This window comes from Anas platyrhynchos, chromosome 5 (genome assembly GCF_047663525.1).
Source record: "Anas platyrhynchos isolate ZD024472 breed Pekin duck chromosome 5, IASCAAS_PekinDuck_T2T, whole genome shotgun sequence".
Classification (NCBI taxonomy): Eukaryota; Metazoa; Chordata; class Aves; order Anseriformes; family Anatidae; genus Anas; species Anas platyrhynchos.
The window spans coordinates 49,322,756-49,348,606 of record NC_092591.1 but is presented as its reverse complement, the minus strand read 5'-3'; the positions used below and the strand labels follow the sequence as shown (position 1 = coordinate 49,348,606).

Genomic DNA, 25,851 nt, shown 5'->3' with positions numbered 1-25,851 from the left:
GAAATAATGCCTCATTTCACACAGCACGTGAGAAATGAGTATGATCCATTATTCTTACTGGTACCCGTCAGGAGAGAGTCATCTCCAGCTTCATTCGTACTAGCAGGATTCAGCCCGTGGAGGACCTCACCCCCAGGGGCATCTGTGGAATGTGTGATGCCTTCAGTGCCCCATCCTTCTTCATTGTCTGAAGACAGAGGTGGCTGAGTTGAGTTTTCATGATGAGCACCGTCAGGAGTGGCAAGAGCTGTTATGATGATGGTTGAATCAGTTGTGAATTCAACATGCATCCTGCTGTGCCCCTCATATACCCATCACATTCAAGTCTCCTGTTCACCTTAAACCACTGCTATGCTTTTCATACCACAGAGGGGGAGATGAGGGATCTTTTGCCCCCTGTACATCCTCATCACTGTCTCAACATTTTGAACAGAACTTTTTGCTTGTTATTCACATGCACTTTATGACTTAATCCAAAAGAGTCCCAAGGACAGTGGATGCAGTGAAAGGCCATGGAGAGAGGTCAGGATAATTCCTGCCCTGTATCTCAGGCTGATCACAGAGCTTCAGCACCACTGTCCAGTGGTGATACAGTGTATTTTACCTTACAGATATCAGCAGTGACAGTAAAGATCCCATTCTACAACCGTTGATACCCCTTTGTTGCTTGAGACTATGTGAGTAGTGACAAGTTACAAAAAGTGCTTTTAATTTGTATGCCTTACTCGTAGAAAGAAGGGTCTGTAACTGATTGTGATGATCATCAATGTCTGAAAAAACTCCAGGTACCAAATTGACATAAGAGCCGTCTGTGGTATTTGCTTGTTCACTTTCACTTCCAGGCTGAGCGCTGGGTGCCAACGGCTCTTTGGTAGCTTCCTCCCGGCTGACAGCATCCATGGACTCTGTGACTGCCATGACGATGGCACGATCAGCTTTAAACGTTAATGCCCACCAAACCACCACCCATCTTATTGCCCTCTTTCTGGTATCACAGCAAGGCAGAAAGGATGTCCTTCTGCCTGGTTTAAAGCATGGCAGGAGAAGGATGAGCAGAAGGCCTCCCCTTCCTCTTCCACGCTGCCACTGGCTTTTGAGACACTTAAACACAACTTGTTTGTCATGTTGGATGGAGATGTTGGCTGTACCCATGTATCCCAGTGACAGATGGAGAGGGAAGACCTTCGGAAGAAGAAACCACAGCAGCAAAAGCCTGACCCTGTAACTCAGGAGTGAGCAGCCATACCACAGCCCGATCTGTGGTGTTGTGCCTGTGACTCCCCTAGTGAGGAGTAAGGAATGGAAGGCAGAATTAACGGGATATAAATCTTGTGTGAATGCTCTGCTCTCACCATCAGGACAGTCTTCCTTGGTGATGGTGTCACTGCTGAGTCACAGGAGCAGATCACTCAATTAAGTCCACCAGAGCACCTCCACCACACCAATCGCAGCACCAAAGCATACCAAGCCTGACCCCACCGACACATAATATGGGAGGATGGGGCTGGGAATTCGGGATCATCAAGGCACATGACATGCATAAGAAGAGACAGGAGGCCACCTGGCAACGTGCTTCAGCAAAGACCAGAAACCACCAAATGTACCAGGAAGAAGTCCCCTGCAACCACTCCAGAAGGTTGTTTTAATAACAGCACAGATCCCACCACAGGAAGTTTTTGGGTTGCAAGTCCGCAATAGGGTTGTAGATCCCCAAGATGAGAAAGGTAGTGAAAGGCATCAAAATCAGAAGAAATAATGCCTCATTTCACACAGCACGTGAGAAATGAGCATGATCCATTATTCTTACTGGTACCCGTCAGGAGAGAGTCATCTCCAGCTTCATTCGTACTAGCAGGATTCAGCCCGTGGAGGACCTCACCCCCAGGGGCATCTGTGGAATGTGTGATGCCTTCAGTGCCCCATCCTACTTCATTGTCTGAAGACAGAGGTGGCTGAGTTGAGTCTTCATGATGAGCACCGTCAGGAGTGGCAAGAGCTGTTATGATGATGGTTGAATCAGTTGTGAATTCAACATGCATCCTGCTGTGCCCCTCATATACCCATCATATTCAAGTCTCCTATTCACCTTAAACCACTGCTATGCTTTTCATACCACAGAGGGGGAGATGAGGGATCTTTTGCCCCCTGTACATCCTCATCACTGTCTCAACATTTTGAACAGAACTTTTTGCTTGTTATTCACATGCACTTCATGACTTAATCCAAAAGAGTCCCAAGGACAGTGGATGCAGTGAAAGGCCATGGAGAGAGGTCAGGATAATTCCTGCCCTGTATCTCAGGCTGATCACAGAGCTTCAGCACCACTGTCCAGTGGTGATACAGTGTATTTTACCTTACAGATATCAGCAGTGACAGTAAAGGTCCCATTCTACAACCATTGATGCCCCTTTGTTGCTTAAGACTATGTGAGTAGTGACAAGTTACAAAAAGTGCTTTTAATTTGTTATCCTGTTTATGGCAGTAGTAAGAGCAATTTTCTTCTCAAAATGAAATTCATATTTTGGAATTACCGAAGGATTATAATTATCAGAATTACTTTGTTCACAAAATTAAAAATAGATTCTGAGGAGTGTCTGATTGAGAAACGGTTAAAGTTACACTTCCTCTTATTTTAGTATAAACAAATTATGTTCTCATATCATAATTTTGGAATATACTTCAATGGCATAAATGGTATGTGCTATACCAAGCTGCATCATAAATTCAGTGGTAGAGTTGTGTCATGTCAGATTTCTAAATTCCTTTCTCTCATAATTCTGTGAACCAGAGTGATGGATGTTTTTCAAAAATCTATGAAAAGAACACTCTTCTACCAGATCATTATTCACAGATTAAAAGCATTAACTTGTTTAGATACAAGTAACATAATTATGAATTCAACATTATGGTAATAACTCTTTGGCAACACAAATTAATATAACATACATGTATGTACTGAACTGCATGCAACTCCACAGTCATGCTTAACTGAAGAACAGAAAGCAATAGATGTGTTACTGGTAAGTATAAGATAAATGTTTTCTAGAGAGCTAAAATCTCACCACCATTCAGGCAGGTTATGTCACTGTCCTAAAGAGATCAGTAAACCACTCCTCTCTACAGTCATGCAATGTTGTTTCAAAACTTGCCACCAGAGAGAAAGAAGTGATGAAATATGCAGAGCTGATATTATTAATAGTACCTGTATTGGAAGACTCTTTTTCATGATTATTTTCTCTGGAAGGAATAACTCTATCCATTACAGGGGCTTGTGTGGAATAATCCTCTCCCTTGTCCCAGCCTGGATACACCAATTGGTCTTGCGCTGAGTCATTCTGTCTGGCCCCATGACTGGAGGCCATAGCTGTTATGATGATGGTGAAGCAATTATGAACTCAGTATATAAAGATCCATTTCTCATATTATTCTCCTCTTCGGTTCTTGTCTCTATGACAGGCCTTGCTCACATGTCTACTACATTTAATGGCAAAGAGAAGTAAAGCAGTTTTGCTTCTCATTCTGGTTTATGTTTAGAAAAGCTGCCTACCATCACCAACAGGATTGAATCCTTCCTCAAACTGAGCATATGCTTTTCAGAATCAAGATACCTCATTGATTTCCAAAAGTATTTCCCTGAGTCTTGCTTTTCATGACTTCGTATTGGTTGAATATCAAACTAAAATCCACTGATGCATAAGAACAAAAAAGGCAGAAATAACTGGAAGAAACTGATCCACCAGTAAGATTTTAATCACAGAATTTGAATGTATTGACTATATCCAACTTTTCCCCCTCGAAGTGTCACTATTTTATTAGACTCTCCAGAAAAAATAAAAAAGCAAGTCTGGCAGCAGGGAAGGTTCACAGATGCAGATTTGTGAATGATGCACGTAGTATATGAGTGAACAATTGACTGGAAGATATCTGATATAGCAATTATATAGAAATATAAAATATTTTGCATATTAAGCAATCTGTAGCTTTTATTAGATAGTCACAACTAAAGAGTACCCAAATCTTAACTTATCCCCTATTAAAAACACCTCCAACCTAATAAAAACCAAACAAATAAATAAAAAAAGAAAATTACCATAGGAAGTAAAAAATTAAATTGCTACTAGGCCAAATTATATTGCTATAATAATGTAATATAATATTTATATATCTATCAGTAATATATTGCATTGCATCACCAGATTTTTAAAGGATGTTGATGAAGCACCTGGAGTTGATATCTTAGAAGAATGTAGGCTTGGGGACTGCTAAAGCAGTGAGCTACCTTAAACTTTTGCTTAGATTTAGGTGAAGGAATATATGCACATGATACGGCATCCCAAACAATGTCTATGATGTACTTGTCTTCATTGGTCTGTGTTTGATAATCAGTAAGAACAGATGATGACTGTTGGCAGTGCTTAGTATAGCACATCAGTCATTAGCTAGACAAACACACGCAGGAACATCAACTAATATTTATCAGTTTTCAGTTACTGGCTTTACAGTAGAATTGAAGCTTTTGTTTCAATTTATTAGACTGATGGAAGGGAGAAGCCTCTCTTTTATTCTACAGTATGCTTCTTTTTTCTTTACTTCAGTATAATCTAGTCAGATTTCAAAAGTGGAGTGAGTAGATATTTTGGATACTATTTTTGAGTTAAAATTGCTGATTTAACAAAAACTGTAAAAAAACGGGTCCAATAATGGCTTTCAAGAGGGGTGTGAACACAGCTCTCAAATATGCAAAAAATGCAACAGACATTATTATCTTTCTATTTAAACATTTACTGTTTCCTACAGATATAAGCCTGGTAGATAGCCTGGTAAAGAGTTGTGACTGCATGTGATAGAACACAAAATGTAGGAGACAATTGCAGTATTAATCCACTATAGGTATTGACACACAGTCCAAATGAGAGAGAAGACAAACCTCCAGGACCGAGTCTGAATAACAGATTTTATATATATGTATAGAATGCAACCTGCAGATTCCTGTTGCTCAGGTTTGTTCACAGAACATCTGATATGGCTTCAGATTGCAAAATTGTTAGTAAAAACATTCTGAAATTAAACCTTAAGTAAACCCTGATAACTTACTAAAATCTGACCTGTAGTATTACCTGTATAAGAAGTTTTCTTTTCAATATCATTTTCACCTGGAAGAGTAAATTCTTGATGTTCAGTACTCCCAGTTGTATTTGCAGGGTTTTGTGCTTGACTGATCCATCCAGAATGAGCACTGTGTAACAGTGGATGTTGGGTTGGTCCTTGATGCTTTTCATTTTCACTTGTAACTGGTGCTGATAAGATGATGATTGAATCAATAATGATCAAAATACCCAACACCAGTCATATTATCCTTATCTTCATGGTCTACGCAGTAAGGCTGGATTTTGTTTTGCTTTTCTTTTTTAATTGTTGCATTTGGTGTAAAAGATGAAAGGAAGCAAAGCTGCTTTGGAAACCGAAGCTCATTTTGAACACAGAAGCTCCACCAGGAACAGAGGAAGATTTAGTATCCCAATGACCAATGGCAGAGAAAAGCTATAGGAAAAGCAGTGGAAGAACACATAGGGAACACCAACTTGCATCTCTACTTCGTATTTATTAATACTAACATAACTGTTGAGTCTGCAGATTCTGGGTTTATGAAAGTGAAAGAGATGATGAACTTTCTCTTTTGAGTTAATATCTCAATTACACAATTGCAAGGCAAGGAATTCCTTTCTCCAAGGAAATTGTCATTCCTTCTGGGACTGAAAGAATATTCAGTGGGATGGAGAAAATAAACACGTTTGTATATTTGAGGTTGAAAAGCATACTAGCTTTGAACTCAGTAATAATTACACCTAAAATAAATTAATTGCTTGCTGTTGAATTTGCTGTTTACACAGCAGAAAATGCAGTCAAAAGTCATCTGAAATACCACCACCATAAGAGATTTTCTAATAAACAGTAGAAGTCTTAGAAAAAGATATGCCGAAAAATAAAATAAAATAAAAATAAGAATACTTGTAACAGTAAGATGAATATTAGAACCCAATTAAAAAAAATGCATTAAGTAGCAAACATTTCCATGAGTGATACATGGATACATGAAAGGTAAAATAAAGACCCTTTACCAGAGGATGCAAAGAATGAATTGGACCTGTTACATATGCACTTAGTCACCTGCTAAAGAAACCTATGCTAAGCATTTTCCTAGAAGAGCAGAAATGGAGGAATATATATCTTCACATTTCAAATGATGAAATGTTCACAAGGAGATCATTCTTGCAAATGTAATTCATTATTTTTGTAATTAAAACAAATATATAGAGAGATTATCCTGTAATATTTGGTGCTGAATTTGCATCCAGTAGGACTATATGTTAAAATTAAGAAGTGTATTAATACAACTAATTTAACAATGCTTCAGAATTAAAAGAAACTTTTCACAGAAATTCTTTCTAGGTGATTATAGCTTCTGCCCTGTGTCACCTGGATAACATTACAGTGCTCCCAAAAACCGCAGGATCACAAAGAATTGTACCTAGCCATTGGAGGCAGATCATATAAATCCAAAGAACTACTGTTGTAAGTAGAAAATGCCTGTTTTTACAGAGGGATAAGAAAGCTTTCCACAAGTCCACCTGAAATATATTTATTTTCAGTGCAATCTAATTTTATGCAATTACAAGACTAGCCCCTAATCCAGCTGCAGAAAGCTGTGCCTTCAGCTATTCAGTTTTGCCCTTCACTTTAACAGGGTATAGCCAAAAATGAAGTTCATATTCAACTATGTTTTAAAAAAAAATTACTGGAGACTATTTATGTACACAACAAAAATAGCTGGAGAATGCACTCCATAGGCCTTTGCGCACAGAGGTTTTTAGGCTTGAAGAATGTGAGAACGTTTTCAACAGCACAGTTGGCTGCTGGCACTAACACTGGTAGGAAAAAGTTCACATTTGTCTGGAGGTAGTATTATCCTTCATAGCACAGTTAGGAATGTAATGTTTACTCTTCCACTCAGAATGAATCCTTAGCAGTAACAGATCCTAGGCTGAGCCCTTTGTGTCTTGAAGACCAGTTTAACTTCAGCTGGATAATTTTTTAACTTTGCCAAATGTATACTACCAGCATTATCTTATTATCCCAAACTAATTAATTTACTTAAATTGATCCAAGCTTTATATCTGCAGATTTTCCACCTACATAATTTTCAAATATTGCCCTAAATGTTTCTGTAAGTAGCATTATGGTTTTACATGTGTACTAAACAATGGAAAGAGTAGGAGGTTACTACTGAATTTGATCATATTTGTACCTGACAAGAGCTTATTGTTCAGGAGGCCTGATTTAACCGAGAAGTTATGATTAATCTAACCTTTATGTTTCTGAATCACCAGCTCCCTTCCTCTTCTTTGTCTTCAGATTTTACGATAGGAATTTTGTAGTTAAAAAGGGAATTTTTTTTTCCTCACCAAGTTGGGTCACCAAAATGTTACACATTGCAATCTGCTTGGTTTTATTGTACTACTAGCAGTGCAAGTTTAAAAACCCTGGAGACATGGGGAAAAGTGGCAAGTAATGAAGATCAGTTGTCAAAGATAGATTTGGAATGGTAGATGAATGTTACAGATGCCACCTCTGAGGGCTCTAGCACAAATAATGTATAACTGAAGCTAATAGTATAGGAATTATAATCAGCTGCACCATAAGTGAGTTATATTTCATTGAATTATGTCATAAATCTGACTATTATCTGAAATGCTAAATTGCTTTACCCCTGCCCGCAGAGCTAGGATATTGCTCCTCTTCATCTGTATAAGAGGGGTTCCAAGGATCTTGTGTGGAGATTTCCAGAAGCACTCCATGTTGCAAGTCCATAGCTGTTAGGACAATGGAGGATTCAATGCTGATCATGCTGTACGTCTATCATTATTACTTTACTGTTATTGTGTGCCATAAAGATAATGGATTATGGAAATTCATGCATAAATGGATCATAGTCTCACTACTCTTCATATCAAATCCCTTTATATCAAACCACTAGGTTTTATTCTTTGTATCAGACAGATGCAAAGTTTCCCAAGAATAAGGGGGAAAAGCAATAGAAGAATAATGTACAGCAGAAGTAGTGCAGGGCTATTACAGAAGTTACAGACATTTAAATTCTAGTTTGAAGAATAATGCTCTACCTAAAGAATATAGTAGACGCCTGAGTACATGTAAAACATGCTTGCTAAGTACTCAAGTACTGAGATTCATGTTAGAATATCCACAGAGCTCAACAGAAGTAATCAGCAAAAATCTGAAAGCACCATGACTGCCAATAGAAAGCCAATATTAGTCAAGAAAGTTATAGATTTTACCAGATTGAACTGGTAAAATAAAACTGCTACAAGAAGCTATGACCAGAGATTGTACACATTTTCACCTGGGGAACATGCAGACACCACTAGGCCATAGAGTTTGTTTGAACATTATATGCTATGTGGAATAAGTCAGAGAGTAAAATGCAGAGAGTAAAAGCTAAAGAAATTAATACCAGAAAAACCTAAAATGTAGGCAAAAGAATAAAAATCCCTAAGCAAGTTGAATTGCTCATTTTGTATGTTCCTCTAATAACAAAGACTACTGCTGAAAATCAAACAGAAAAATCCTCCACTGCATTCAGAAAAAAAAGTAAGATGCACAGATTTGTTTACACTACTGAGTGCACAAGTGCATAGAATAGAAGACATTAAGATGTGCTTAAATTATATTAAATTACATTCAATTAAAAAAAAAAAAAAAAGGAACAAGTTATTATATTTGAACAAATGAAAGCCATGTAGTATGGTTATCAATGACAAAATATATACTGGAAAAAAAAAAAAAAAAGGAAATGGAAATGCCTGAGGGTGGGGGACATTCCCTGGTCATGAGGCCAAGTAGCACCTATGAGGTGCTTCATTGAACACAGCATTTGGCTTCAAGCCTCATATGTGGAGATCTTCTGGTTTTAAAAGAAAATTTATTTTAGCTATGGATGACTTTTTAGTTAAGAAAGAGTTATCAGATCATCACTGTGGTACTATGCAAAATGATAAACATGTCTTTCAGGAAGAAAATGAATGAATGAATGTGTTCAAATAGGGATAAAACTGTGATGTTAATTTTAAGTAATGATAGAACAGATATCTATTCAACTAATATGGGTCTTACAAGAGGTTTCCAATGGAAAAGGGAACATTCATGAGTAAGAGTTGATAGAAGAGTGTCCACTCTTTAGGCAAAGTACATGCAGTAAAGGAGGAGGACCATAAGATTTGTTACATAAAACAAAAAACAAAAACAAAACACACATCCAAAGAGAAGGGAAGTTCCTTACTAGTACTTGGAGCATACTCTTTCTTGGCCACACTTATATCCCATCCTGGAAACACTGTAGGGTAAGTCGTCTCCTCTGAAGAGTCTTCATCATCTGAACCGTTGCCGCTTGAGGTCACATCTGCTGTGGTGATGTTAAATCTGCCATGAAGCCCTAACCCGCAAGGCCTTCTGCTGGCAGCAGTTATGCTTTGCTGTCTCCCCTGCATGCAGCCCACTGCCACTGCGGAGGCTGAACAGCACCGTGCTTGCCACGGACTATATCTCCTACTGGTTCTTCCTCCCACAGGAGAGATGCATCACCCTGCCATGGCCTTGCTGAAGCCACCCCACCAAGGCTGTTAGCTATATTGCAGTGCCCTATGGAGGGTCATTGCAGAAAATGACTCCTATCTCATTCTTGTGTCTTCTCTTTGGGATTTGACCACCACCACTCATTTGAAAATGGATTCCACCAGGTTTGGGTGGTAGTTTTCTCCAGGTGAACATGAGGAGGCCCCGGAGCTGTTAGGACATGGTTCATTGAACAAGGAACTTGTTATTTCTTGAGAGGCACATTTCCTTCATCAAAGTCGAGTCCACCAGCACCAGCACCCTGAACATGCTCATGCCACTGAGATGGATGTGAGTGGAAAGGGAATGTATGAACCTGTGGTATCATTACATTCCTAAGACACTTAGCCAGACGAAAGAACTAGTGGCAGTCCCAGGACAGAACACAGTCCCTTGAGAGGAGTCATCACAAAGCCCCGTGAATCTGTTCTTGCTGTTCTACGAGGTTAATGAGTTCCTCACAGGCTGTGCCAGCAAGAGAGAACAGATAGGCCGAGGTAACTTCCAGCACACGGAACATCCACCAAGACTTGACACAAAATCAGGCACAAAAGGTGATAGAAGCATCCACGACAGGTGAAAAGGATACCCAGAAACAAGCACACCCATTAGTTTTGCCTTTGCTTCCTCTTACAACCCTGTGAAGCTAACGCTACCAGAGACCTGGGCTCAGAAGAATGGCCATTCTGCTTGAAAGACACATGCACTCCCCGTAGCCAGCTGGAATCAGTAAGAAGTACACCAGAAACACTTCCGAGGAAGGCATCAGCACATTGCAGAGACACAGCTTTACCTCTGTTATGTTACCCCTGCACAACTTTTTCTCAGAACACAGCATTTCAAATAGTATTGACCCATAGCTTGTGACAGACATTTAAGGATGGAAATAGATTTTCCCCTAGAGAAATTACAGGGCTTACACTCTTTTCCTTTGCTGTGCAAGGCAGGCCAAATAGGTATATGCATGCAAACATAACTACTTGAGCATCATGTGTAGAGGCTGGAATTTCCCTCCAAAAAGGAATTTTTCCTCAGGACACAAAGACCCACACAGGAAGCCCAGAAATCCAATGTATGTGAAAACAAGATATAAATTCCAGTAGTACTGGAAGAAGTTCCTTCTAAGGACTGGAACCTCACAAGTTCAAAATCAGCTTTTCCTGTGGCACAGGAAAGATCTCTGAAACAAGAGCCAATCAGAAGAGCAGCTACCCCTTTACACGATACTCGTTTGGTGAAGGAAGAGGATCATTGGGTAGAAAAGGGAAAAAAAAAAAAAGAAAACGCAAACACTCAAAGCCAAAAACGCAAAACCCCAAACCCAAAAACAAGACATCCAAAGAGAAGGGAAGTTCCTTACTAGTATTTGGAGCATACTCTTTCTTGGCCACACTTATATGCCATCCTGGAAACACCGTAGGGTAAGTTGTCTCCTCTGAAGAGTCTTCATCATCCGAACCGTTGCCGCTTGAGGTCACATCTGCTGTGGTGATGTTAAATCTGCCATGAAGCCCTAACCCGCAAAGCCTTCTACTGGCAGCAGTTATGCTTTGCTGTCTCCCCTGCATGCAGCCCACTGCCACTGCGGAGGCTGAACAGCACCGTGCTAGCCACGGACTATATCTCCTACTGGTCATTCCTCCCACAGGAGTGATCCATCACCCTGCCATGGCCCTGCTGAAGCCATCCTAACATAGCTGTTTTCTACACTGCAGTGCCCAATGGAGGGTCACAGCACTAACTGATCCCTGACATGTCTTATCAAAGTTAAAGACTAACAATTAAGATAATTTTAGTAAATTTTAATCAAGAGAGATCTGGGATCATATGAATGATATCTTTTTAGAATTAAATTAATGCTTCATCCTTTTTTTTTTTACACAGCTTTCATTGCTTAATAAAAACAGGAAGTCAATAGAAATTTAAATATTTACCATCTAGTCTATTTTGTTGGTATAACCAGAGATATCTTTTATTGTCTCTTCCTTTTTTTACAGGCATTTCCCACTGTTATAAGCACTATTCTAATAGTACTGTAAGTAGTTTATGAAATAGTAAGTCATTCGTTTTCTATTCAGTACAGCATATACTTTCCATTCTATATCAACAGATACATATTTTTTTTAACACTGCTATTCGTTGAAACTACCAGACTGATCTTCAAAATTCAACTATTTTCCTTTTCAGAGGTGTACTACCTACTCAGTATATTTGCTAGCCTCAGGTGAAACAGTGTCCTCTGCCACTACCAAAAGTACAGACTCAGAAAGAAATCAAAATTTAGGTTTTCACTCCTCAAACACATAATACAGAAAAGCAGAAACATGTACTGTTGATTGAAAACCCCCTCCATATAATGCTTCTCCAGCTTTCTGCCTTGGAACTATGGTTATTCAGCCCTTAAACAAAGCACTGTCTTATAATGATGCTCTTTACCCCTTGTTGTCTGTGTGGGTTCTTGTGTCTTCTCTCTGGGATTTGACCACCACCACTCATTTGAAAATGGATTCCACCAGGTTTGGGTGGTAGTTTTCTCCAGGTGAACATGAGGAGGCCCCGGAGCTGTTAGGACATGGTTCATTGAACAAGGAACTTGTTATTTCTTGAGAGGCACATTTCCTTCATCAAAGTCGAGTCCACCAGCACCAGCACCCTGAACATGCTCATGCCACTGAGTTGGATGTGAGTGGAAAGGGAATGTATGAACCTGTGGTATCATTACATTCCTAAGACACTTAGCCAGATGAAAGAACTAGTGGCAGTCCCAGGACAGAACACAGTCCCTTGAGAGGAGTCATCACAAAGCCCCGTGAATCTGTTCTTGCTGTTCTACGAGGTTAATGAGTTCCTCACAGGCTGTGCCAGCAAGAGAGAACAGATAGGCCGAGGTAACTTCCAGCACACGGAACATCCACCAAGACTTGACACAAAATCAGGCACAAAAGGTGATAGAAGCATCCACGACAGGTGAAAAGGATACCCAGAAACAAGCACACCCATTAGTTTTGCCTTTGCTTCCTCTTACAACCCTGTGAAGCTAACGCTACCAGAGACCTGGGCTCAGAAGAATGGCCATTCTGCTTGAAAGACACATGCACTCCCCGTAGCCAGCTGGAATCAGTAAGAAGTACACCAGAAACACTTCCGAGGAAGGCATCAGCACATTGCAGAGACATAGCTTTACCTCTGTTATGTTACCTCTGCACAACTTTTTCTCAGAACACAGCATTTCAAATAGTATTGACCCATAGCTTGTGACAGACATTTAAGGATGGAAATAGATTTTCCCCTAGAGAAATTACAGGGCTTACACTCTTTTCCTTTGCTGTGCAAGGCAGGCCAAATAGGTATATGCATGCAAACATAACTACTTGAGCATCATGTGTAGAGGCTGGAATTTCCCTCCAAAAAGGAATTTTTCCTCAGGACACAAAGACCCACACAGGAAGCCCAGAAATCCAATGTATGTGAAAACAAGATATAAATTCCAGTAGTACTGGAAGAAGTTCCTTCTAAGGACTGGAACCTCACAAGTTCAAAATCAGCTTTTCCTGTGGCACAGGAAAGATCTCTGAAACAAGAGCCAATCAGAAGAGCAGCTACCCCTTTACACGATACTCGTTTGGTGAAGGAAAAGGATCATTGGGTAGAAAAGGGAAAAAAAAAAAAGAAAACGCAAACACTCAAAGCCAAAAACGCAAAACCCCAAACCCAAAAACAAGACATCCAAAGAGAAGGGAAGTTCCTTACTAGTACTTGGAGCATACTCTTTCTTGGCCACACTTATATGCCATCCTGGAAACACCGTAGGGTAAGTTGTCTCCTCTGAAGAGTCTTCATCATCCGAACCGTTGCCGCTTGAGGTCACATCTGCTGTGGTGATGTTAAATCTGCCATGAAGCCTTAACCCGCAAGGCCTTCTACTGGCAGCAGTTATGCTTTGCTGTCTCCCCTGCATGCAGCCCACTGCCACTGCGGAGGCTGAACAGCACCGTGCTTGCCACAGACTGTATCTCCTACTGGTTCTTCCTCCCACAGGAGAGATCCATCACCCTGCCATGGCCCTGCCGAAGCCACCCTAACGTAGTTGTTATCTACATTGCAGTGCCCTATGGAGGCAATAAAGTAACTGAGCTCTGGCTCGTTGTACCCAAGTAAACATAGGGTACTGACTGTAAAATATTCTCTTCATTTCTACCATAAGTCTTCCTCATTGAAACAATCTGCATCTAAAGTATTTTCAAAAATTAAAAGTGAAAGACTTGAGTATATCCTTTACTAAATGGCTCACGTATTCACCCCTCTGAGATATGCAACTCATGACTGATCTGAACAAGTGCTCTGTTGCTACCATACCTACAGTCAACCAGGCAGAGCCCTGTACTTCACTTTTCTCTCTCCAACACATTGCAATGAAAAGCAGAAAAGTACTTCCAATTGAAAACCCCCTCCATTTAATGCTTCTCCAGCTTTCTGCCTTGGAACTATGGTTATTCAGCCCTTAAACAAAGCACTGTCTTATAATGATGCTCTTTACCCCTTGTTGTCTGTGTGGGTTCTTGTGTCTTCTCTCTGGGATTTGACCACCACCACTCGTTTGAAAATGGATTCCACCAGGTTTGGGTGGTAGTTTTCTCCAGGTGAACACGAGGAGGCCCCGGAGCTGTTAGGACATGGTTCATTGAACCAAGAATTTGTTATTTTTTGAGAGGCACATTTCCTCCATCAAAGTCCACCAGCACCAGCACCCTGAACATGCTCATGCTACCAAGATGGATGTGAGTGGAAAGGGAATGTATGAACCTGTGGTATCATTACATTCCTACAATAGTAAATATATATATATATACATATTAGTGTAAGAGAAGATTGAATCATTCTACTAAAGTATAAGATTATGTAACTAGCTCTGATAGTCCAGCAAAGTCAATGAATTCTGCATAGGTTTAATTGCTGCAACAGGTCAAAATATGCACTATATATAATATATGTCCTAATATTTTAACAAAATGCATACAGAGCTAATAAGGGCATGCACACCAAGAATGAAATCTCTCAAGCAAGCCAGATGATAACTTAACCTTTCTCCCTCCTAATAACATTATTCAGCAATAAAGTGAAAAAAAAAGCTTACAATATGAGCTGTGCTTTAAGTCATACACATATTGAATGAAAAAAAAGCAAAATCTTCAAAGTACTACCCTTTTTTTTTATTTCTTTTTTTTTTTATTATTATTATTTCTATTCTACACCAAGCCATCAAACCTCCTTTACCAAAGAAGGCATTCCCACAGAAACAAGAGGCAATTTTTAGATACAAAATTCAAACTCTGAATACAGGTGCAGATGGAGTTTCATCTGGGAGCAGAAGGAGAGGATGGTTTGCTTGTTTTTCAGAATCAGAGACTTGGACATTCAAAATCTGATCTCTGAGCAACAGAACATCAAGAAATAAATAAATAATGGGCTCAGATTTGGGGCACAAAAATTATCAAAATGATAATATCAAAAAATTTTTAACAAGAAAATAACTGAAGAGCAGAGCTGCAGGACTCTGGTACCTCTTAAACTTCAGATTATACTGAGGAATTAACACATGATTTTATATAGAAAAGAGTGTCTGATATCATTCTTTAAGATGTCTTCCATTTCTTACTGGTGAACATGATAGACTGAGAATCTTCTGTCTTTAGCACATCTCAAGAGATGAATCCACTGTTTATTTCAGGAAGAAAAGCTGCTATTAAAATGTGTCAGGGGAGATTGTATACTGAAATTATGTCACAGATGTCAAACGAATAAATATTTATTAGCCATCATCTGACTCCTATCTAGGTGTTATTATTTCTAGAAACATCCAAATTCACATTCTTGAACTAGAGGGACTAGATGTTTTTGTTGTTGTTCTGGCATCCATTCTTATGGATGAACCAAAGTTGAGTGTGTTTTTAGAGAACATTCAATAGAAGCATCACTATTATTTATCTCTACATCTATTAAACTTTGCCTTGAATTGTCATCTGACTTCTTGTAATCACAGCAAAATTCTCACCTCTACCTGCTCTCCATAGCAAGCATTAGGAACATAGTTATTTGAATATGGATATGCTTGAATATGGCTACATGGCTTCCTTCCACATATAAAATACCAGTGCAGATGCTTTCCTATCAAATCAGCCAAAGTATTGACATAAGATTTTTTTTTTCCCAAGAATGACATTTTTTAGAGAATGCTCCAAACCAAATAAAAAAAAAATCCAGTACAGCATGGGAGTGTCTACTGTAGATGGATGAACAAAAGCAGCCGCAGTTATTGTTTGAGTAACTAGCTCTGATAACTCAGGGAAGTAACTCATATCAGCTACAGAATTTTATGATATCGGATCCATGGCACATCTGGAGATGAATCATAACTTGTTAGCAACAAATAGAAGCTTGTTTCAGTTTAGAGATAAAGAATGTCAGTGGCAAAGTGCTTGCAGTGTATTAATCTGGACTGTGAACTTGATGGAGAACATTGCCAATAATGCTCAGTCAGAACAATAATGAAATGGTAATGTGAAAAACAAGGAGATGTAACAATTGCTTACTTCAGGCCGATAGCAATGACTTATTTTGATAGTAGTAGGCATCTTTTCACCAGACTTTAAGTTTACAAACAAGGTGTAGTATAGATGGATAGCCACTGGTTTTGTGTCTAACATTCATACACTATAGAGTTAGACAGGTAAACTTTTACCTATCTATCCGAAGATAGATGCCTAGTGGGATGAAGTTTTTTTACTTGCTTCTTAATTTTCTACTTTCTTGCCAGTGGGATTTTTCTCCAGGATATTAAGTTCCTGCCAGGATATTCCAATGAGCCTGCAATGTTGCACAACGTAAATACTAGACACTGGGGCATGACTTTAATTTCTCTTTTTGTTTGTTCTTCTTGTAACTTTCTCCTATGATATAGAGTATTTTATGACTTCTCTTGGAGATAGGTAGCATATATTTAACTTGTGAAAAAAGTGCTAAATTACTCATTCGCTTATTGTACAGTAACATTAAATGAAATGAATCTGTTTGGTTTTAAAGTGATGTTGCTAAGCAATAGCTGAAGCTATCAGAAAATCTCAGGTGCAGTACTTTCATACCCTCCCCCCCCTTTTTTTTCACTAGAAAGTCAATCTGCCAGCCCCAATAAAGAATCATGCCAATGCTATCACTATATAATATAGATATATCAGCATTGATAGTTTTATTACATATCTCTGCACTTAATTTGATCTTTTTAAATGTTAAACACCTCTAGTTTTTCTTTAGAATACCATGCCCATGATAGAGAACTGTTAGCAGCAGGTAGGGACATTAATGTTTAGAATCAATATATTTGATAAATCAAGTAGTAAAAGCAAAACCAAATACTTTCCTAGAATGCTGCCTAGAAACAATGAACAGTCTTTTGCAGTGGGTGAATAAACATCTGTACAGGCAAGCATTAAGTCACACAAGCATACAAAGGCGAATAAATGTGAAATCACCATTAGTGTCAATGAGACAAACTCCCCACTGTTTGTTTGAAAGGGGATTTTTTTCCCCTTTCAGGCAATACTCTGAAGCAAAAACTCACACTAGAAACAAAACTTAGAAAATTGTCTACTTGCTTTCAAAGTTTGGGGAAAAATCATGCTGATACATATATGTCTTTTTTTTTTTTTTCATTTATATTTAGAGGTGTTAAACTTCTCAGATTCATTCTGTGATGAGATGCTTTGTTGAATGATTTCTGTATTTAAGTAAAGCTTTTGCTAACTGCAATACATAATACATAATAATTCTTACACTATGCTGTGATTTCTAAAAACAGGAACTAGGACACTGACCCTCCAAGTTGCATAGACTATTTGACTACCTGTCAGCACCCAAAAAAAAACCAAGCAAACTCATCACTATCATGTGCTTCTCTGGTGGGAAAAAAAATGTTGGCAGGAAGAAACTTTCATTTCTATTGTTTTTGACTACAACCTTCCATCATGCCTCTATAGATCTTCTCTGTGAAATTCAAATGTTCTTCTTCTATGTCCTTTTTTTTTTTTTTTTTTTTTTTCCCTGTTTTGGCTGGTTGCAAAGATCTATATTACTTCAAACTCAAGAAATTGAGCAAATACATGTACAGTTCCACTTTAAGAAAAATAAGATTACTTCAAAAGGTTTTTATTTGCTGTAGCTGCTGTGCACCACATATTCAATAAAAGCATCACATCAGTTTTTCCCACTCAGCCCAGAAATTGACTAATGTTCTTCTGAGCCTTCAAAGCCTGCAGAGACATCACAGGCTCAAAATTGTTCTTGTGCATCCAGCCACCACCAAGAACAAAATTAATTTTAGCATTACACAAGTGGGTTAGCAACTGGACCTATCACTTATAGCATTGTTTAGGTGAGTGAGGCCATCGTTTCGACATGGATTATCCACTTTCACAACCATAAGAATATTAGAATCACAGATGTACTTTTACCACAAATTGATAACAATGTCCTTTTCTAACTCTGAGGTAGGAACAATGTGACTTTGAGCGATAATTCGTTACACTGATTTGTGGTACCTCATAAATATGTGTAATAAAAAGGCAGTGGGAAACACAGAATAAGCCAAACAGCAGTCTTTCAGAGTTAATGTATAAACACTGAAGAAAAGAAAAAGCAAATGTTTTGGCTCCCTTTCTCTCTTTAAATAAGCGAATAAATAACTTCACCAGAAAGTGAAATTTATTTCTAAATTAATCAGTCATTAAAGTAGGGTCTTTCAATGTCTTTCCAAAATTGGAGAAAATGTATATTTCACCACTTACCAGAAAGCCCTGCTGAAAGAAGAAAGCAGATTTAATACAATCTATAACTGATGTAGTTATTATAATGCATAAATCTTACTAGTACTTCCACGATGCCGTTCATCATCTTCTTTGGCGAAATCATCAAATCCCGTTACCAAAGAGATATCAGTTGATGTAGGAGAAATTTCATCATCTGTATAATGATGGATGAAAGATTACTATTTCATTATCTGAGCTGCAACTCATTACTCACAACTATATCAATTATTCTATATTGCAAACTTCATTCCTTCTTTTATTAGCACAAGGGAGAAGAAAGATATAGAGGAGGTTCTTCACACAATTCAACCCCAAATATCTTTATTTACTAACACAGCAAGATTATCACCAAAATAGATTATTTCAAGAGGAGCATATATTACAGTGGTAATGAAATGTCTGGCAATGATCTCTTCATGTTATTCAAGCTCAAACTGTACCTGTGTATCATCTGACGGTACAAGGAACCCAGAGCAAGAAGTGAAGTTAATTGTACTCCCCTTTCTACTGAGCAATTTTCAGAGTTTTAGTCCAAAAAACTAAACTCTGAATGTTAGCAGAGTTGGTAAGGATTGTCATGGCAAGCAATTGAACTACGTGGCATACACCTGAGGGAATGAATCTGATCCTAATTGCTCAGGAATAGAATGTTAGTAATTATCTTTCATGATGTGAATTACATCGACAAAAAAGCATAAGTTGTTTCTCCTTTTTTATTTTTTGCCTTTTTTTCCCTGCTATATTTCACTGTTAAATTATTGGTGTTTTGAAAGAAAATCAGAAGTCACACTGTAACACATCACTGCACTTAGAGGATGAACTCTGTTTCTATCCCTTAGGTTCAGTGGAGCTAGTCTTTTAGACATCTGATAATTTCAGCTACGCACACAATATAAAAGATGAAATACAATAAAAATCACCTTCACAAGAAAGCAAAATACCGGCAAGGCACCCCAATTCACTGATTTGCCACTGTGCTGAATGCCCTAGCAATGAGTATGGCATTTGTATTTGGTAAGGTTTCAGGAAATTAAAATTTGACTTTATCAACTAAAATAAGAAGGTATTAATAACATTTAATTTGACATTTTTATCACTCTGTGCATTCTGTAATATACTGTAGTAGAAATTCAGAAAGCTTTATTTTTTTTTTCTTTTTCCTCATCCCCCTCCCCCTCACCCCAGAGACACACCTTTCTCCTTTCCCTTCCCAGTGATACAAACTAGAGACAGTGCTTCCTATTCCTACCTGATATCATTTACCTAGCTAGGTAATTCTTCACTTTGTTGTGAGAGGTATAGTTGCAACCCACCATCCTTACCAGAATTTGTGACAGGAAACTCCTTTTCACCTCCTCCAGAAGAATGATCTGACAGATGTGAGACTGGAGTAACACTTCCATAATACGAGGGACTGGATCTCCTGATGGAGGTATCCACTGGAGTTGTGTCATGTGATGATCCACTACCTACATTTTCATCATCCACACCTGAGGTTGAGGAGTCTCCACTATGACGTGTGCCATCTGCATTATAACGTGAGCCATCTTCATTGTCAATGACTATAGGAAAGAGAATATTAGGCAGGTATTAATACCCAGGAGCTATATAGCTGTACTTCAGTTATGATAGCTTAATTCCTAGAGCCAAAAAAATACAGAAAACAGTTGTGGATTAATATTAGTTTATTAATTAAAATTAATACCAATTTAAAGTTAAGTAATATTAATGCTTTTAATCATTAATATCATTGATATAATTAATATTAATATTTTAATCATTAGTATTAAATCAATCATCCTGAAAATGAAACAAATTGCAAGTCTTTCTAATCAATACAGTACCTATTTCACCCTGATTACTGAGAAAAGAAGTGTCTATTCTTTCAATTGGCTCGCATGCTTTGTCCCTTGTTTCTGAAAAAGAAGGAAAAAGAGAAAATATTAATTTAAGAAAATTGAGAAAAAGTATAGTGTATACCAACATAAATTAGATTCAAAGATTTATCAAAATGAATTAGCTAGAAAACTTCTCCAATACTCCTAAAAGTCACTTTGTCCTTTTCTAAGCATTATGTTTTTAGCTAGAGTTGAAGATGATGACATTTGGTTTGATTCCTTATCTGGCAGTCCATAAAGCTTCCCAGAAAATTTCCACAGCTATACATAATCACAGAAAGACATCTTGAAATCTGGACATTTAAAAACAATTTCCAAATCGAAGTTCATTCACTGATCTACCGATGTTCACAGAATCACAGAATTTTCTAGGTTGGAAGAGACCTCCTTCTCTTCTTTCCCAGCTGGGGCACTACAGATTGCTTTCTCAACTAACTATGACATTCCCTTTTTCCATACCCGTTCTAGAAAATAGTTGCAATCAATGTCCATGAAAATAGCCTTACTCTGCCATTTCAATACACATAGCCCTAACGTCACGGCAGCTCTATTATAGTCCCTCTATAGCTAGAAGGACTGCATCCGTTCTATGGGGGTTCTGCACAGGAAGAGTGTGCCCTGGTCTGGTGAGCTCTGCTCACCCTGGTGGTCTTCTGTGCCAGGCTTGGGGCCACTGTGTGACCTCCTGCTTGTAGTGCCAGAAGGGGATAATACTTGGAAGTATTTATAAAGCTCCAGTAGGGATGTACACTAAAGAGCCACCCTGGATGGCAGAGGCTGGTGATTCACCTAACACTATGCCAATGCAAAGATGGCTTTTAATGATATGACCACCAAGAACAAAATCTAAGAATGTCGCTGTCATTTAGATCATCACTGAGTTTTGCTTTGAGCTCTGTATGATCTGTCTGTTTACATTGGAAATGTTTATTGAAATTCAAGACACTTGAAGTTAATCCAGATTTTATCTTGAAATACTGTTTTCAGCATCTGCCACAAGATTATCTACATTTTCCTAATAATATAATCAAATATTTCCAACTATTACAAAGTTCAGAACCTTCAGTCTGCTTCTTGGCTGCATCACCACCTAACTGCCTAATGTCTGAACATCATTTGCCAGAGCCATTGCATACACTGAAAATGAGAACCATGATCCTCACCAGCTCCTAGCTTTTCAGAATTTGTAGAAATTGTAAGGACTAAGGGGACATGGGAGGAACAAAGGAGGAACCATACAGAAAGTATTACAAAAGGCGTTGGTCAGCATGCTTGTCTGACCAAGCCCCATGCCTTGTCACTGTAGCCTGCCATACCCTCATATTAAATCCTTTAGTAAATTTTGGGATCTTTTAGATTCACTGTTGGGAGTTTCACTGCACTAAATAGTTGTAATGAGCTGTTGTGAAGCTATTAAGTTAGTCCCCAAGGCAGCAAATTGTTTAGTTGGAGAAACACTAATGACCAAATGGGTCAAATTAATTGCTGGTATTATAGATGCACTTCTGGAGGCTGGCAAAATGTATTTCTTCTCAGCTGAAGATCAGATGATATTTAATATAAAAGACCTCATCTGAGTACCTTAGGAGTTACATATATTATTGTAATTTGATATATATCTAAAATACATCATAAAACATACACATACCTGTTGCATTGTAACAATATGCATCATAACGGCCTGTTGTATTTGCTGAAAGTTTATAAATTCCAGTATGATTTGCTGCACAAAGATGATAGGGATTGATTCGTGGGATAACAATATACCCCACTACAAAACCATACCTGGGAAGTACAGAGGAAAACACACCACATTATATGCTATAGCAGACAACATAAATGCTCAAGATATCTCTAATATGAAGAAGATACCAATAAGACATTATTTTCATCTGCTTTTTTGAGCATAACATACTGATCAGTGCCATTTCACACATAAATATTTGGGGCTCAATTTTATAGAATCTGATTAAATTTAGAGAATGACACACTCTTCCTTCTATAAAGCAGATACCTTAGGAAAATATTCAGATACAAGTCATTCATCCACATGTTCTTACTGTTTCTTTCAGTGGAACAATGTGGCTACTGTGTACAGAGCTCACACATTTCAGCAAAGACTGTGGTTAACAGAGCTTCATAAAGCACAATGCATTAGTACTATTTTGCAATCCTGCAACACCTGTTTAATTCCAATATATTTAGCTGAGAGGGGTGATAGAGTAACAAAACTGGGATTTGGTTTGCTTTTTGTTTTACTTATTAAGACATACAATTATCAGAAGAAATATATTTCATAGCTTGGCAGTCCTTTTGAAGTTGGGAGCACCATTCCAGTTGCATGCCTAATGTGCAGATGCTTGCAGTTCTAAAATTCTGTAGTAGGTGGAATTATAAACTACTTCACTTACACTTCCAACTGAGCCTGCGATGTTGACACTGTATAATCTATTAATCACCTTCTTCTCTTACGGTCTGTTGATTCACCTTACTCACTCACCATTCCACACGTATTTTGGCTATTATGTGCAGTTTATTTTTTCTCTCCAACTCAAGCTTGATAAGAGTCTAGTCATAATGACAAGGACTTCTAACACAGGATCAGCAAATGAAAGTAAGAGGGTGGGCTGGCTGGCTGGAAGGGAGGGAGGGAAGAACCTACATGCCTTACATGTCCAAATCTGTCCTCCGCTAAGCTGTGAAGTAGAGAGAAATTCAATCATTAATGAAAAACTATAGCTCCCTGCTGCATTTTTTACATTTTACTCCTTTCTTCAATTAAGTTTACATTTTAACTTCAGGAAAGGCTTTCTGCATTGCAGAATATTTACTATGCCAGCACTAGAGTGAACTAGATGGCATCCTTAGGAAAAAATATTGAATCTTGATGGTGTTTAGGTTAGACAAAGAATCGATTACAACCTTTACAAATTGTTTCAGCCAAAATTTATTATCTTTGACTAGTACTAGTGTTGTTATACTAGTGTTCACTTCATTTTTTGAGTCAAAAATTATCTATGATCAACTTCCAATCTTTAGGTGTATATTTTGCTAAACTGAGGAGTCCATATTATCCACATTTGTTTCCCTACAAATCATTAATTAGAGAGGGTATTTAAGTCACTTGACATTGGTTTGTGTGTGTGTATGTGGGGTGGTTTGGGGGGTAGTTTTTGTCTCTCTACCAAAACTTATCTATACACAAATTACAAGAATGCACTAACACCATCACCAGTTTTTCACTGCAAGTCAGCAGTTCACTCCCCACACTACTGATTTGATGTTTTTTAGTGTTGCTTGACAGGACAGAGTTTCCTATACTGTATATACCATCTGCAGTTTTCGACCCTACATCAGGTCATTAAAAATTGTAAATACATTGCATGTATTGCATGTGTCAGTGGTACAGTATGATCTGAACAACATTCTTATTAGTTTATTATAATCTCAATCTTTAGTTATATTTAGATTTTATCTGTAGAAAGTTATGATTTCCTCAAGATGGCAAAAACAATATGCAGTCAAGGACTTATAACAGGACTCAGGGCAAGCACACACATTCACAAAGATGTTTTGCTTGTTACATAATATAACTTACTTCAGGACTGATATGGACATGTAATTAGCAACTAGAATGAAATCAACTGTAATTATTACACTGGATAGATGGATGGATAAGTGGATGGACGGATAACCAAACAGACACGATACATTATTTTTCATAGTTTCTTTACCTGCAAGTTTCAAATCCAAGTTCGTGAGCTTTTTCCAGCTGTTCTAGTGTTGACAAGGTACTATTGAGAGCTCTGCAAAGGTCAGCTGCTTCAGTTCGTGTGAGACTGTAGCGACCATTTTTTTCCACATGAAAAACTCCTCTATATCTGCAACTTACATTGAATTCTGTTATTGAAAGAAAAAAATAAATAAATTACTAATTGTTGAAGTTGCTGCTTCACTGAAGACCTGAAAATGATTTATTTTCAAGTACATGTATAGTACTTTCAATGCAAGTAACAAGTAACAAGCAGCAGCTAGTAATTCATTCAGAAAGAGAGCTAGCACATTAAATCACCTTCTCCATATTTCCCTCTTTGGGCTCAAACACATGACCAAAACAAAACAAGACAAAAACAAAACAAAACAAAAAAGGCAAGAAAAAAAGGATTACATGTTTTTTGAGGTAGCTTAAACTTTTACCTTATAATCAACTATAATTGCACAGAAGATACAAATATGCTGTGAAAGTCTTTGAAGCCACATTACTGCTAAATTTACTTATATTCAAATGAATTTTATAATATTTTGTTCAATACAGAATTATTTAAAGATGAAATGGTGGTATAGTCAGAGCCTTTATGATCACAAACATCCTTAATCTTCTCATTGTAATCCTTTCACAACGAATACTTTCAAATTAATATGTCAATCCACAATTTCAGAACTGGTTAAAGCTAGTCCTTATTGTTAGCTAGACAAAAGAGAAAAGCTTGCACTGGTTTGGTACTACTGGATCTGCCTGATATGAAACCTAGGTGAGCTGCACACGTATTCTAAACTAGAACAACATCGTGCTATTAAATACCCCCTGACAGACAAATTTCAAACTCTTTCTATTCAGTCAGCATATAGAGAACCTTTGACTACTCATCATCTGAATGAACTTTTTGCTCCCTGATCTTCAGTTTTGACAGTATTTCCCTCCATTTTGAAAGGCTTTCTTTTGATGCACTTGGAACTCACTCTTGCATGCAAACATATTCCTATCATACACATACGAACATATTACTATCAACCTGTCACAATTTCAATATGTACCGCAGCATCTTTAATAATAAAGGATGTCTTGGATGGATTTTAATTAAATAATACTTTACAAGTTTGCACATGGAAGCAAGTGTATAATGATGAACATTATGAGGATAAATATAATGGATAATAAAATAAAATAAAATAAAATAAAATAAAATAAAATAAAATAAAATAAAATAAAATAAAATAAAATAAAATAAAATAAAATAAAATGTAGGTGCCATAGTTACATTTTACAATTTGTTTCCTGGCCTTCACCCTGGGAACCCTGAGCAAGCTGCTGTACATGCAAAGCATGCGGGAGGGGAGCATTTCATTCAATTCACTACAAGCACTGAATGAAAGGCATAAGGTCCAGAGGCTATGAGGTGATCGCAATCTGTTCATCTCTGTGTTGGAAAGATGCCGCCTACACAGTGCAACAAGTAAAGTGGGAATGACTGTATAATCTGAGCAAAGTCTGACTGAGTAAAATGAGAGACGATATAAACATCTGTTTATTGTCTTTTTTTTTTTTTAAAAAAAAAAAAAGGAACAGCTAAGAAAGAGTTAATAATAATAATGTGGGATAGAAACTGGGGAAAGAACAGGATGCTTCA

The 25,851-nt window shown here is 37.8% G+C and overlaps 1 protein-coding gene across 25 annotated transcripts in view; it reads right to left on the bottom strand.

Moving 5' to 3' along the window:
• Positions 1–25,851, bottom strand: part of CD44 (CD44 molecule (IN blood group)) — a 71,235-nt gene that overhangs the window by 23,160 nt on the left and 22,224 nt on the right. For 4 of the 25 annotated variants that reach the window (XM_072039004.1, XM_072039021.1, XM_072039010.1 and 1 more), the window contains exons 2-17: positions 24,178–24,343; positions 22,092–22,228; positions 20,390–20,461; positions 19,868–20,107; positions 18,604–18,699; positions 14,225–14,350; positions 13,438–13,560; positions 12,124–12,249; positions 11,048–11,170; positions 9,356–9,478; positions 7,767–7,871; positions 5,118–5,297; positions 3,203–3,364; positions 1,808–1,996; positions 726–911; positions 59–247 (exon numbers count right to left, since the gene is read on the bottom strand). In XM_072039004.1, the coding sequence (XP_071895105.1) occupies positions 59–247; positions 726–911; positions 1,808–1,996; positions 3,203–3,364; positions 5,118–5,297; positions 7,767–7,871; positions 9,356–9,478; positions 11,048–11,170; positions 12,124–12,249; positions 13,438–13,560; positions 14,225–14,350; positions 18,604–18,699; positions 19,868–20,107; positions 20,390–20,461; positions 22,092–22,228; positions 24,178–24,343 (2,343 nt within the window). The remainder of the gene's footprint in view (positions 1–58; positions 248–725; positions 912–1,807; positions 1,997–3,202; positions 3,365–5,117; positions 5,298–7,766; positions 7,872–9,355; positions 9,479–11,047; positions 11,171–12,123; positions 12,250–13,437; positions 13,561–14,224; positions 14,351–18,603; positions 18,700–19,867; positions 20,108–20,389; positions 20,462–22,091; positions 22,229–24,177; positions 24,344–25,851) is intronic. The other 21 variants (XM_072039011.1, XM_072039024.1, XM_072039009.1 and 18 more) reach the window with 20 other exon arrangements.